The sequence below is a fragment of the Athene cunicularia genome (genome assembly GCF_003259725.1).
Source record: "Athene cunicularia isolate RWA chromosome 6 unlocalized genomic scaffold, athCun1 chr6_part2, whole genome shotgun sequence".
In the NCBI taxonomy this organism is placed as follows: domain Eukaryota; kingdom Metazoa; phylum Chordata; class Aves; order Strigiformes; family Strigidae; genus Athene; species Athene cunicularia.
Window position 1 is genome coordinate 6,555,003 of NW_020799106.1, and position 13,188 is coordinate 6,568,190.

The window sequence follows — 13,188 nt, forward strand, 5'->3', positions numbered from 1 at the left end:
GGGGGAACCGGGCGGGGGGGGAACCCGGGCGCGGGGATTCGGGTGCTAAAGCCGGGTGACAGCGGGCTGTCGGGGTGGGCGGGCGAGGGAGGCCGTTCCTCCGCGTAACCCCTGCGTTCCCGCGGCAGGAGGAGACCCAGGAGAAGAAGCTGAAGCGGCGGGAGAAGCTGAGGCGACGCGGTAAGGGCGAGCAGGCCCAGCCCGAGGAGAGCGGGCTGGGCGACGGTGACTTTGAGCCCCCGCTGCCCAAGAAGACAAAAAAAGCCAAGGAGGAGGGCAATGGCTCTGAGCGTACGGTGAAACTTTCCTCGGCTATAAGCAACGATGTGACGTCCCCAGCAGCCCAGAGCGTGTCCGGGGATGCAGCCGCTGGAGAGCAGGACAGCGACCCAGAGGTAGTAACGCTTTGCCAGTGGAGCCCTTGTCTTGCCTAATTAAACTCCTACTGATAATGAGTGGGCTCATATTGAGTGCTGTGGTGGAGACTTGGGGTGTGAGGGCTGTCGTAGGCAGCCTCTGCCGCCGTTCCCGTTGGATTTCCAGCACTCGATCCTGGGCATCGGGGAGCGCCTGGCATCGGGCGGGGAGTGAAGTGTGGCGGCACATGCACCAACACGTGGTAGCTGTGTCTCCCCGTTCTGCTTTCCCCCTTGTGGTAAATGCCAAGCCGTTTGGAGTAGCTCTCTTGCAGAGACTTAGTTAGCGGGGAACAGTTACCATGTGCTCACTCGTCTTCATGTAGCACCTTGTTTTGGGTCCTGCTGTGCAAACGTTCTTCCTGCGCACAGTGCGCTGCTTTTGTGCTGTGATGAGGCTTTCTCTGCTGACAGGTCCTTTGACAGAGTATTTGGCAAAGTGTCCTGTAAGGGAAGGTCGGGGTTATCCTCATTAATTCCCGCTTCTGGGGTTTTCTCTGTTCAGATTTCACCCTTGGCCTCACACGTGTGCGAGAGGGCCCTGCAGCTTGCCTTCCCCTGTATACGGCCTTTACTTGGTAGTTTTCTCTCTTGTGTTTAAGATGGGAATGTGAGTCAAGAAAGTGCTTTTTGCACATGAGGTGTAATTATGTGATCTTTTGGGTCTTTGAAACAGAAGCTAAATGGTGAGTTTTAAGTACGTATCTCCTGGTGTGCAAAGTTAAGCTGTTTGTGTGGTGTACTGAGTTGATGTGACGTAAAGGGAAGTTCCTGCTTCACACAGTGAATTGGGACACCAAATATGTTTTGCTGTGAAAAAACAGTTTTCTGATTATTTCAGTGCAGATTTTTAACAAGTAGTTTCCCTCTTCTGATTTGCTAAGCACATGTGCATGATGCACTGAGATTACATGGGTCTTAAAAGGTGGTGCGGGTGTATCTGAATTAGGAAGGAGATAGCAGTAGTCGTGGTTTAAAACAAGTTGTTGCAGGTAACAAGAGCAGTAAGACCTTGGGCAGGACGTCTTAAGACTGATGTAAAAACCAGGATTCACTTGTAGAAATTGCTGTCACACTGAGGGTGCAGCCTGTGTCAGTGTATCTTTTCTAATACAGGTGGCTGGATTAAAATTTCCCACTTACTCTGTGATGACATTTTTGTTTGTGACGTACCTGCATCTCAAGGGTTTTCTTTTTCTTTAAATGGAAAGGAGATAGATGGTAAAGTGCAGTAGTAAATCAAATGCACAGCTTTTCTTGTGTGTCTGTGTAGTGTATGTTATTTGCTCATCTCTTACGGCTAATATGTTGTGGTTTTTTTTCCTTTTTATGTTGTTAGGAACTGACAGAAGAAGCAAAAGAAGGCGCCTTCTCCAATTTTCCTCTCTCCCAAAACACCATCAGCCTTCTCAAAGGTTAGTTAATGTGGTAAAAGAGATTTCTGTAAATATCCAGAACTGCATTCTGTTACATTTATAGTGTGGTAAGAATATTCACATGAGCAGTCACTGTAGATTCAAACAATCTACTGTTAGTAGGAACAATTGTTTTGTTCAGTTTCAGGGCCCTTAAGGTGAGTTTATTCTTCTACACAGTTATTCCTAGATATAAATTGTAGAGACAGGTTTTCTTTTCTCATAAGTATCATTCTACTTACTGTGTGTCTTTACTTCAGTTCCCTTATCTGTTGTCTACAATATCACTTCTTAAATAAGTGTAATGTGAAAACTATTTGGCTCCTGTGAACAGGTTGTCTATTACTGTCACACTTCTGGGCATTTTTATATCTCTTCTTGATTACTTTTATTGAGGAAGTAATCACTGTAGAGTTCTTGTCCGCTGTGTTGGGAAGCTGTATGATTCTTGTTCCTCAGACAAAACTCTCCTTGTTCCTTTATGTTTTCTTTGCTCAGAAGTTTCATCTTGGATGTATTGTTTCACTCCACTGTGCAAAACCTCTGAAGATTTAGAATGGTTTGAAACAAATGCCTTCACCTCCTCCCCACTTTCAGAACCAGGCTACCACAAAATTTTGTGCTGTATCAGAAAAAACGTGTGTTTTTTGTTCTTCTTTTTCTCCTGTTGTCTTATGCCAAACATCACAAAGAAGGCTGTATTCATCATGGATGCTCAGATATGGGGGCAGGATACCTTTTGATTTAGAATAGGAGTCAAAACAAAGATGTGATTTCTAAGCTGCATCTCCTGTTGTGTACAGGATTTGACATGATGTGCCCTACACATTTGGGCTAGTTGTATATGAGGACTTCTAATTGTTCACCTTTTAATGAAATGTCTTTGGATTATCTTACAGCTCGAGGTGTAAAATACCTGTTCCCTGTGCAAGTGAGGACTTTTCAGCCCATATATGATGGCAAAGACCTAATTGCTCAAGCTCGAACAGGAACTGGGAAAACCTTTTCTTTTGCTCTTCCTCTGACTGAAAAGCTTCAGAGTGTCTCGCAAGATGGGAGAAGAGGCCGTGCACCAAAAGTAACTTGCCACTTAAGGGTTCACACCAAAACCTTAGAATATGGCAGTTTTTGAAAGTGATTTTGTAATTTCTTTGAGGGTTGCTGTTTGGGATTTCTTTCTCCTTATTGGTGTTTGTAATACTGAACACTTTGCTCAGATCAGGAGCTACAGTGTGACTTTGCAGCATCACAGGGACAACACGTTTCATGTTTAGGGTTCCTTGTGACTGCATTTGGGAGAATGGTCAGGGCACTGCAGTAGTAGCTAGTGGACTCCAGATTGTTGTCCTCAGGAAGCTGGCAGGCAGCTTTGAGGTTCAGTTCCCTGCCTCTTCTGAGGCAGCAAGTTGAGTCAGCTGATCCTGTCTCCGTCCATTGAGGTTGTTTCTCACTGTAAATTCCATATGGTGATAATTGAAGGCTTTTGGTTTGTTTTTTTCTGTCCGGAGACTCAACTTAATGGATGAAGTGGTGTTTACATTTCTGCTTAAGCATGAGATGGAATTGTTAACCAGATACCTGTGGTGAGATATCATATTCCCACATAAATGAAGTGTATATATTTATCATTAGACTGAAAACTTGCTGTAGTCTGCAGATTTGTTGCCTTCTTCATCCTTCTACTTTATTAACTTTAAAGGTGATGTAAGTTTCAAAATCCTACTGTCTGAAAAATTTCTAGAGAGGAATTCAGCTCTTTGTTTTGTTGTTCCATTCTCAAAGAAAATGGAGGGGGGAAGGATAGATACTGGAGGAAGGCAGGTAGATGGAGAAGGAGGATACATAGCTAGAGTGCATCATGCTGTGTGTCTTTAAAGATCTTACTACTCCAAATTTTTAGCAACTGTTCCTATCCTTTAATGCTGAACTGCATCTTTATTGTCCTTGGTAATGTTACTGGTGTCTATTTTATCTGGCATTAACTTAAAAAATATTGCTGTTCTACATCTCAGTTATCTTGTAATGCTTTATCTTGGTTTTCTTGCTGTCTATGAGGTTGTGTTGTGCAGATTCCAGATGGCAGTAAATATTGCTGGGATGGTGCATCTCTGCAACAAGTGTAGAATGGAGTACAGGCTGTTTGATGTGAAGTAAACCCTTTTCTCCTAGCACCCTCTCGCAAGTGCAGCTGCATTTTTGTCTCTTTTCACTCCCTCCAGGTGCTGGTTCTTGTTCCAACCAGGGAACTGGCCACTCAGGTAGCCAGAGACTTCAAGAATCTCACCAGACAACTGTCAGTGGCTTGTTTTTATGGAGGAACTCCATATAAAGCACAGCGTAAGTAAACAGGAAGGAGTTACTGCTGGATTGGAGTTGACTTTCTCCACATGCGTTCCATTAATAAAATTGGCTTTTTTCTTCTTCAGAGTTTCACTTCAGTCAGGAAGCATGACATTGCTTTTGAAGGAAGCATACAGCCTGGGTTGAATTATTTTAGTTCCAATAAATCTTTATTTAAAAGAATGGTTGTAGTTGTGCGAAGTGACAAGTCGTTTTAGTTTCTTCCTTACTGTGTGTTTGTGTGGTTTTTGTGTGGACATTTACTGGGACTAGACAACCATCCTAGGAAATACAGAGCTCTGTGTGTGTGTATGGCTCACTGTCTCTAGAGGTAGCTGTGAAAAAGAATTTAGCTGAAGAACTAAAGCCTTTTTCTGTAATAAAGCTCTGGAGGTTTCTAATACCGGCTTAATGCTGTTCGTGCATTGGTGTATCTTACTGTAACTTTGCTTGTGGTTTAGTTGGTATCAGAGCAACTTGGGCTGCCACTTGGCTTACTTGTTTGTTGCCCAGACTGACACAGGACTTTGTTTTCAGAGATCAGAGTGAAGGACAGTAGCTTTTTGGTTTGAAAATTAGAAGTGTTGCTGTGTCCTGCTAACTTTCTAGCTTGTTGTCTCTTAGCATTCTGACACTGTCCTTGTTTCTTTGTTTTTTCTTTCAGTTGATCTCCTTAAAAGTGGCATTGATATTCTAGTGGGAACTCCTGGACGGATCAAAGACCACATTCAGAATAGCAAGCTGGAACTTTCCAGTGTGAAGCACGTTGTTTTGGATGAAGTTGATCACATGTTAGACATGGGCTTTGCTGAACAAGTGGAAGAAATCTTAGCATTTGCTTATAAAAAAGGTAAATTCGGACATCAGGAGAGGAATAAGGAACAATGTAGAAAAAAATTATGCTAATTTGAAAACTGCTAGTGCACCCCCAACTTGAATCCTTTGTGTGTGATGATATTATTGGACCTCAGAAAAGAGTAACAGAACTGGAAAAGGTTCAAAGCAAGGTGACAGATGGCTGAAGGACTGGAATGGCATCTCTGGAAGGAGCAGAGCGGAAAAAAAAAAAAAAAAAAGGCAAAAAACCAACAAAACCGACCCAACTCCCTGAGATGTAGTAGTCTTCATCCTGAGAGTGGTGTCTAAGCACAGGGTTAAAGTGATGACATGTCTGTGCACTTGTGATCACACAAGGTTGACAGCTATGGAATATTTCCTTCTGATGTAGTGGGCATATAGAAAAAACACTAGGTAGCAGGTACAGAGTAGAAAGAGGTTATTTTAATAGTGTGAAATTCCTTGCCATATTGTACTAATGCCAGAAGTTCTGAGAAGGGACTTGATGAATTACTGGAAGTAGAAATATCAAGGATTACTAAAAGTAAGGTTATCACTTCTGGCTCTGGAAGCCACAGAAAGCTGGTTGCAGAGTTTCTTCATATCTTTAACTACACTTGACTGGTTTTGGAGAGAGTACATGAGCTTTGTGGATCTTAGGTTTGACCCAGTGCAGCCACTGTCATTTTGACTTGACTTTTACATTCCCCCCATTTCTGCAGTCAGTCTTTGTCCTGACAGCCAAAAAGTACAGATAATCTTCTAAAAAAGGAAATCTGTATAGGTTTTGGAAGAGTTGCCATAACTATTCAATCATAAAAATTTTCTTCATACTGAAAGATAAATTGTAGGGAATAATAAGTGTTCTTCTGAAATGTGTGTGTGTGTTTCTGCTTGATCCTGTGGAGGTACGAAGGTAGGTTGGACTTCTTCAGGATACTGTTTGTTAAACTGTTCTTACCTGGAGTAATCTATCTTGTTATGTAATTCTTCCCCTGGGTCTGCAGAGTGTCCTTTTGAGCCTGTTTCCTTTGCACATAGCTATACTGTTGACAGCTAGCTAGTATTGGAATACCAGGCAAAGAGGGATTGACACAAGAGGTATGTGGGTGGACTTCAGGCATGGTCTAAACCATTTTTAAGAGACAGTCTAGAAATGTGTCTTGCATTTCTTATCAGGCAAGATTCAGGATTCAGTTTGGTCCAGTTAAAATTGCTGAAATTTTGCCTTTGGTGTCTAAAGGGTATTAAAAATTGCTTCTGAGTTTTCTTCTTGTAGCTTACTTACTGCATATGTAAACCACCCAATTTGTGAGCAACTCTGTTGCTTTTTTATCAGTTCTCAAGTTTCAGACTCTGTTGTGATGACTGAAATCAGTGGCCTTTCCTTCCAGGTTCTGAAAACAACCCCCAGACACTTCTGTTTTCTGCAACTTGTCCACGATGGGTATATGATGTAGCAAAAAAATACATGAAAGAGGAATATGAACAAATTGACCTGATTGGAAAGAAGACTCAAAGGACTGCCACAACTGTGGAAGTAAGTGATTCTGCTGCAGAGCAGTGCAGGTCCTGAGAGCATATGGCCTGGATGAAGTGGATTCTGCATTGACTTCACAAATGGGGGTGTGCAGTGACTTTTCATACGATTGACATACAGATTTTTTTTAAGCAGAGCTTTCATATGGGGACATTAGTTGACAAGCTTAAAAAAACCCATTTATTTCTGCGTTCATTTTGTCCTGTGTGTGGCTTAGGTTTAACATGGGATTCTTATCGTGTTTCTTTCCCAAACAGCACTTGGCTATACAGTGTCGCTCATCTCAGAGAGCAGGAGTTCTTGGAGATATCATTCAAGTCTACAGTGGCAGCCACGGGCGGACCATTGTCTTTTGTGAGACCAAAAAGGAAGCAAATGAGCTGGCTATGAATGCTTCTCTCAAACAGGTACTGGGGTCTGAATGGAGAGCAGCAGTTGTGGATATTCAGGGGTTGAATGCTCTGAAATATATATGAGGTTGCAGCTGCATGGATAAAGTTGTTTCTGTGGGTGGTTTAAGACTTACGAAAGCTGTTTCTAAAAGTAGAGCTTTGCAGATAAAATACCCTCTTGACTATGATTGTGAATTCTTAAGGCTTTAAAATCATGCAGGACAGGATCAAGGAAAGTATTTAGCTTGTGCTGAATAACCAGGAGGTAATAATAATGGTAATAAACAGGAGCTAGTATAACACACACATTCTTTCTCATGTTTGTGTGCTTTTTGGATTCGCATCTCTTAATGGCATTTTTTCTGTGAACAGTCTATTCAGGAAAATCCAACTGATATGGTAGAATGGAATGTCTTCTTGCTCTTCGAAAGTCATTTAATAGTTTGTTCAGAACTCAGGTGATATATTGAGCAGGTTTGTTATGCTTGCTTGAATTATTACCCTTTTTTTGAGTGTAGGGAAAGGTGCTGGATTTTTTTTAGAGAAAATCCTGTTTGATACTAAATACTAATCTATGGAGGAGGAGCTGTGGTGGGAATACATAGTTTGCCCAGTATTTGATAAATGTCATATACCATCCATGTTAAAATCTTCCAGCAACAATTTTTGTCTGTTGGCCCTGCTGCTTTCAGAGTAAATCCAATGACTTTGTTCTTGTGTCAGTATGGACGTAGTTCTCTTACACTAGTAAGTTCTGCTTTAGTGTGTTACTTGTTTTGAATTCTGAGCTTGTGACTCTCCCCTTTCTCCTTGTCAAACACTTGCTCTGTCTCTTGTCCCATTAAAAGTGGAGGTTGTTCAGATCACCTGTAGGGTTTGGGAATGCCCTGAAAACTTCACCCTCTGTGGGTTTTGGGATGGCTTCCTGGGGAAGGCAGCAAAGTCTCTTCCTACCTCTTGACAAGCAGTGCTTAAGTAAAGGTGCTTCCATTTGTTCCAGCGGAAGTGAAAGCTGAAGTGGGCCGTTGTGGCATGGCAGACTGCAAATTGTACAGTTTGCTCTTGGTATGCTACAAATAATAATGTTATGGTAGAACTACTGCTTATGAGTGTTACTGTCCCAGAGAAGGATCAAACCACAAAGTAGGATGCTTTATATTCCTTTGGTGTCAGCTGTGTAATTATTTTCTGTTGCTCTGCACAATATTTTGGGATTTGTAATTGAATGTCTTTAGATACTTCAGCCTAGACTCCTCTGTTAAATGAAATGTTAATTGTTTGTTTCACTGACAGGATGCCCAGTCATTGCATGGTGACATTCCACAGAAACAGAGAGAAATTACATTGAAAGGGTTTCGAAGTGGCGTGTTTGAAGTTCTCATTGCAACAAATGTAGCTGCCCGTGGTTTGGATATTCCTGAGGTTGACCTTGTTATACAGTGTTCACCACCAAAAGTAAGTCATCAGGGGAAACTGAAATCAGAACAGTGGGTTATTTCTGTGTTTGTCACCAGAAGTGTACTCTGATTCAGAAATGAAGTGGATTTTCTTTTGAAACTTCAGTGGAACTTTTTATTGAATAAAACCTTATGTCAAAGTGTTTGTTAAACCTGAGGCACCTTACCTTGGGCAGGGTAGCCATATGCAAACCTGAGTGGTTTGTGTGTAGTTACAAGTTTGGGTATAGAGACAGAATGTATCACTCCTTAGGCTTCTGAATTAGAATTTATCTTGCATTTTCTCTTTCTCACAATGTATAAATGTCAACAGTTTAAATGACATACAGTTTTCTCATGTTAATCTGAATTTCTGAAGGATGTTGATTCCTACATCCATCGTTCTGGACGTACGGGTCGAGCTGGCCGGACTGGGATCTGCATTTGTTTATTTCAGAGAAGAGAAGAAGATCTTCTGAAACAAGTTGAGCACAAAGCGGTGAGTTGCACCTTGGTCAGACCTCTTCTAATGAAGTTACTCAGTTTCTAAGAAGACTGCCACTCTTAGACCTTGTAACCATGGCTGGTTATGAGTCCAGCAGACCTAAAATGTTGGTATTTGGCAAGCGTTTGTAAATGCTTTTGTATCATCTGTTCTAATGTCTCATGAGTTTCCCCATGTTGGCAGCACTGTTTTGCTGTCAGCAGGCAGGCTGTGACAGGAATGTATGGAGATCTTGCCTTTTGTTAAAATCTGCATGTAAATTGATGTAAAGTAGCTCCAGATTAACAAAGGCAAGAATTGAAAGAAAAGCTTTATTCTGGCTTTAGAAGTAATTTAAATTGAGTAAAGACTGTGCTGATGTTCTAAACAGTAAGCAACTAGAGGTCACAGTAACGTGACTTAGGTAGAGTTGAGTTGTAGAGTGCTGAAAACACCAACTAATTTGCTTTCTTGATTTTAGGGGATTACATTTAAGCGTATAGGTGTTCCCTCTGCTACAGATGTAATTAAAGCTTCAAGTAATGATGCCAAAAAGTAAGTTTATTTGCCTGTTCCTAAAAGATGTCTAGAGATCTTAGCAACAGCAGTGCTGTTGATGCAAAGCTTTGAGGGATCAGACCTGTGTGTGAGCATGTCTTCACCTGTGCTATAAAAGTCAACTGGTTTCCCTGTGGACACTGACTTGTATTCATGAGATGATAATAGTAACCCTCTGTGTGCTTAAACATAGACCTTTTCATAGAACATGATGTTATGTAAGTTCTTGGAAAAAGTTAACCTTCATTTATATCATCGGAAATCAATAGCAGAATGGGGAATTATTGTTGTGGGGATTTTGTGCACTCAGATAATACAGTTATAGTGTATAAAGAGAAACACTTAGTATAATGAAGAGTTACTCTGCAGTGGTGAGTGTAGTGTAGCCCTGTCCTGTGTTTCTTTGTATCATTTTATTCTCAAGGGTTGTGGTTTTTATTCTGTGCAGCTGTGTTTACATTTGCTGCCCCACTTGTGGAAATGCCAGTGACAGAGATTATAATAAATTAGCAAGGATTTGACCAGTGTAAAGGAGATCATGGGCACAGTGTTGGGTTTATCACATACTGAAAAATGGTGGGATGTGCTGATGTACCAAAAATAGCATTAGAGAAGTAGCTGTGCTCCATGTCCCAGCTTGTTTTCATTACCACTCTGAGAAGTAACCAATTTAATCAGCTTGCATTGAGAGCAAGAAGTGCCTTGCCCCCGCCCAGCAGTGGCATTGTAGTGGTTTGCTTCTCTTCCTTGTGAAGTAAAAGCAAGGGGTTCTTGGTTTTGCTGGCAACACTTTATTGTGGTATGGCCTTAAGAATGCTGATATTTTAGATAGAGCCTTCGCAGTGCTCTCAAACATACGATGGCTTAATGAACAGGGAAGATGGGTATTCAGCATCCTGAAGGTGTTAAATGAGTGATAGTGAAGTATGGGCATGATAGCCAAAGCTTTTAGAGATAATCCATTAATCTGAAGTCTGTCTTAAACATGATTGCACTTTGTACTGGCCTTTGCTGATCTTTTAAACTTTTGTTCTCACCGTGTAGGTTGCTGGAGGCCATTCCTCCTTCTGCAGTAGACTACTTCAGAAAATCTGCTCAAGAGCTCATAGATGAGAAAGGGGCTGTTGCTGCCCTGGCTGCAGCTCTAGCTCATATTTCTGGGGCATCTCACATACAGCAGCGGTCCTTACTCAACTCAACTGCGGTAAATAACACTATATCTGTGCTGACAAGAATGGATAAATGAATTTTTGCTTGCATCTAGTCCAAGTGTGGCCTATTCTTCTCAGGCTCTTCCAGTAGGATTTCCAAATAGCTGTTATCCCCTCTTAAGAGGCTTTTAGTAGCTAATTTCTTAGGACTAAATACTACGTTACAGTAATAAGTTACTGCATAGTTCATTAGCTAGTGAGTTACGGGCTGTTCAATCAAGTTTAGTCTTGTAAATGTTTTTCTCTATTTCCTGAAGGGCTTGGTGACCATGGTGTTGAAGTGTTCAGTAGAAATACATACCATGAGCTATGCCTGGCGAGGACTGAAAGAACAGCTGGGTGAGGGAGTAGATGACAAAATATCTGCAATGCGTTTCCTCAAGGGGAAGATGGTAAGCTGACCCAACCATGGGGAAGGAGGGTGTAGGGGAGTGGGTGTACACATATGGCCACTTTTTGCAGTGATTGAGGTGGGAGCTTTGAAGTATCGGTATAGAAATGATACCTCACTCTATCCCTGCTCGATCTCATTTCTCAGAAAATGGTAACCTATCCTGAGGCCCCTTAAAACTGCTGGTTTATGTATACACTATTAAACAAAACAAAACAAAACAGCTGCATTGGAGCTAGTAGAGTGTTTTAAAAAGACACTTACTTGGAGACATTGCTTCTAAATGGTAATGCAAGAATTCTCTCCTTAAAAAATAGCATCAGGAATATGTATATAGTGGGAGTAGTTGTTTGTGACCTTTATTCTTTTATTGTACACTCATGCTTATGCTATATACCACTGCACTGAGAAACCAGCTGGAGAGTAGGGCAGTGACTGACTGCCTGACCTGAGCAGTACAGCATTCACCTGACTGTCAGCCTGGCTCCTGATGTGTCTGACACTTGTCTCCTGTGCAAGTGTGGCACCGAATGATGTCTGTCTTACTTTTAAACACAGAGGCTGATTGCAAGCAATGCTGCTGTCAGCACAGAGCATTTGAATCTGCATTTTGGTTTGAGTTTTTGTGTTTTAACTGCTTTTTTTTTTCCTTCAGTTTATAAAAAGCTTCCCCCAAAAGACCATGCTTTCTGCCATTTCTGGTTTCTATACTTAGCGTGTATGAGTGGTTGCAGGTTCTGCCTGTCTGAAGTTGTGTGTGCCTGTTCTTGGATATAACACTGGAAGGCAAATGCTTTTTTTTTTTTCTGTTATTAGGGAGTGTGCTTTGATATTCCTGTTGAAGAACTGAGTAACATACAGGTATGTTTTTGTAGCCAGAATTGTCCTGGGAACCTGATGATTTGAAAGTTGGTGATGGCCATATATCAGATTGAATCTTAGGGTGGTTTGGGAGGATAAGGTTTGTGTTCTAATAAGGACATTGCATAGACAACAGTCAGAGTGCAGCACAGTCATTACAAAATACCCTATTGTGTGTCTTTCTCGTTTCAGTTCTGTTACCTGATTTTATTAAACAAAATCCTGTGTTGTTTGTCTCCTCTGCGTTTTGACCTCTTCAGTCTATTTGAGAGTTAACCCATTTTCTGTTGATTTTCACTCCCTCTTCTCCCTTTGATTGTTTATCCTTTGTCAGAGGACTGAGTTGTCTCCCAAGAGCAATCTGTTGACTTATTTCAGCACTGATGGGATTTGTCTGGAAATGGCTTTGTATTCCGTGTGGCTTTTAATGATATAGGGTACCTTGGACCCACCTGCAGGTACATGAAGTCTTGTTACGTCTGTCTTGTTTCAGGAACTGTGGAAGGATACCAGGCGCTGGCAGCTGTTGGTGGCAAAGGAATTGCCTGAGCTGGAAGAGTGCCCCCAGGAGGGGGGACGAGGCTTCTCCAGGTTTGGAAATGGGAGGCAAGGTGACAGCGGCTTCAAGAGAAACAGATGGTTTAAGAATGGAAACCGAGGACATGATTTTAACAGGTCATTTAATTAACCTCTGGCACAGATACAGGACTGAGATGGTTTTTATCAGAGTAAAACTGTTAGACATTCCTCTTTGGTTTTATTCTTTGACAAAGCAACCTGTCTCCGAGGATAGAAAAAAGTGTCATGTGTGATGACTTGACTTAAAATACTGGGTTTTTTGGAAGATTTTTTTTTTCCCCCAGCAAACTATCTGTTGCCATTTTCCTGCCATTAAACTAAATGCCCTACATGTCTCAGGTTGGGGGGTGAGTGTTTCACTGGAAACTCAGTGCTGTGGAGGAACAACGCTCTTCCAAACATGGACAGTTACTGCACCTTGCCTGTTCAGCAGCCCTTGAATTAAAAATCCTGTTCTAAAAACCAATATTTTTTTTCAGAAACATTTGATATCAAGCCCCTCAGCACCCTTCCTTGAGAGCATCCCCCGGGTGCCCGGGCCCTGGTGGCCGTTGGGGTGCTCCCGCTTGCCTGTCGCTCTCCACCCGCTGATTGTCAGTGCTTGGGATCGTTTGCCCTCAACTCCCCCACGGAGGCTGTGGGGAAAACCGCTCAGAATGTGGAAGAGCAGGAGCGGGGAGCGCGGGGGCCGCCCGGGGAGGCCGCCCCGTTCCCCGCTGTGGGGCGCG

At 42.1% G+C, this 13,188-nt stretch overlaps 1 protein-coding gene across 1 annotated transcript; it reads left to right on the forward strand.

The window, feature by feature from the left end:
* Nucleotides 1–80: 80 nt before the first annotated feature.
* Nucleotides 81–12,628, forward strand: LOC113481818 (nucleolar RNA helicase 2-like; the record flags this gene model as incomplete). The annotated part of the gene is made up of 14 exons (XM_026851756.1): nt 81–395; nt 1,756–1,831; nt 2,731–2,909; nt 4,051–4,168; nt 4,836–5,021; nt 6,403–6,548; nt 6,806–6,955; nt 8,234–8,395; nt 8,756–8,875; nt 9,342–9,415; nt 10,463–10,622; nt 10,887–11,021; nt 11,837–11,881; nt 12,375–12,628. Coding segments are annotated over 14 exons (2,061 nt in total), but the record flags the coding sequence as incomplete, so codon positions are not given.
* Nucleotides 12,629–13,188: the final 560 nt, after the last annotated feature.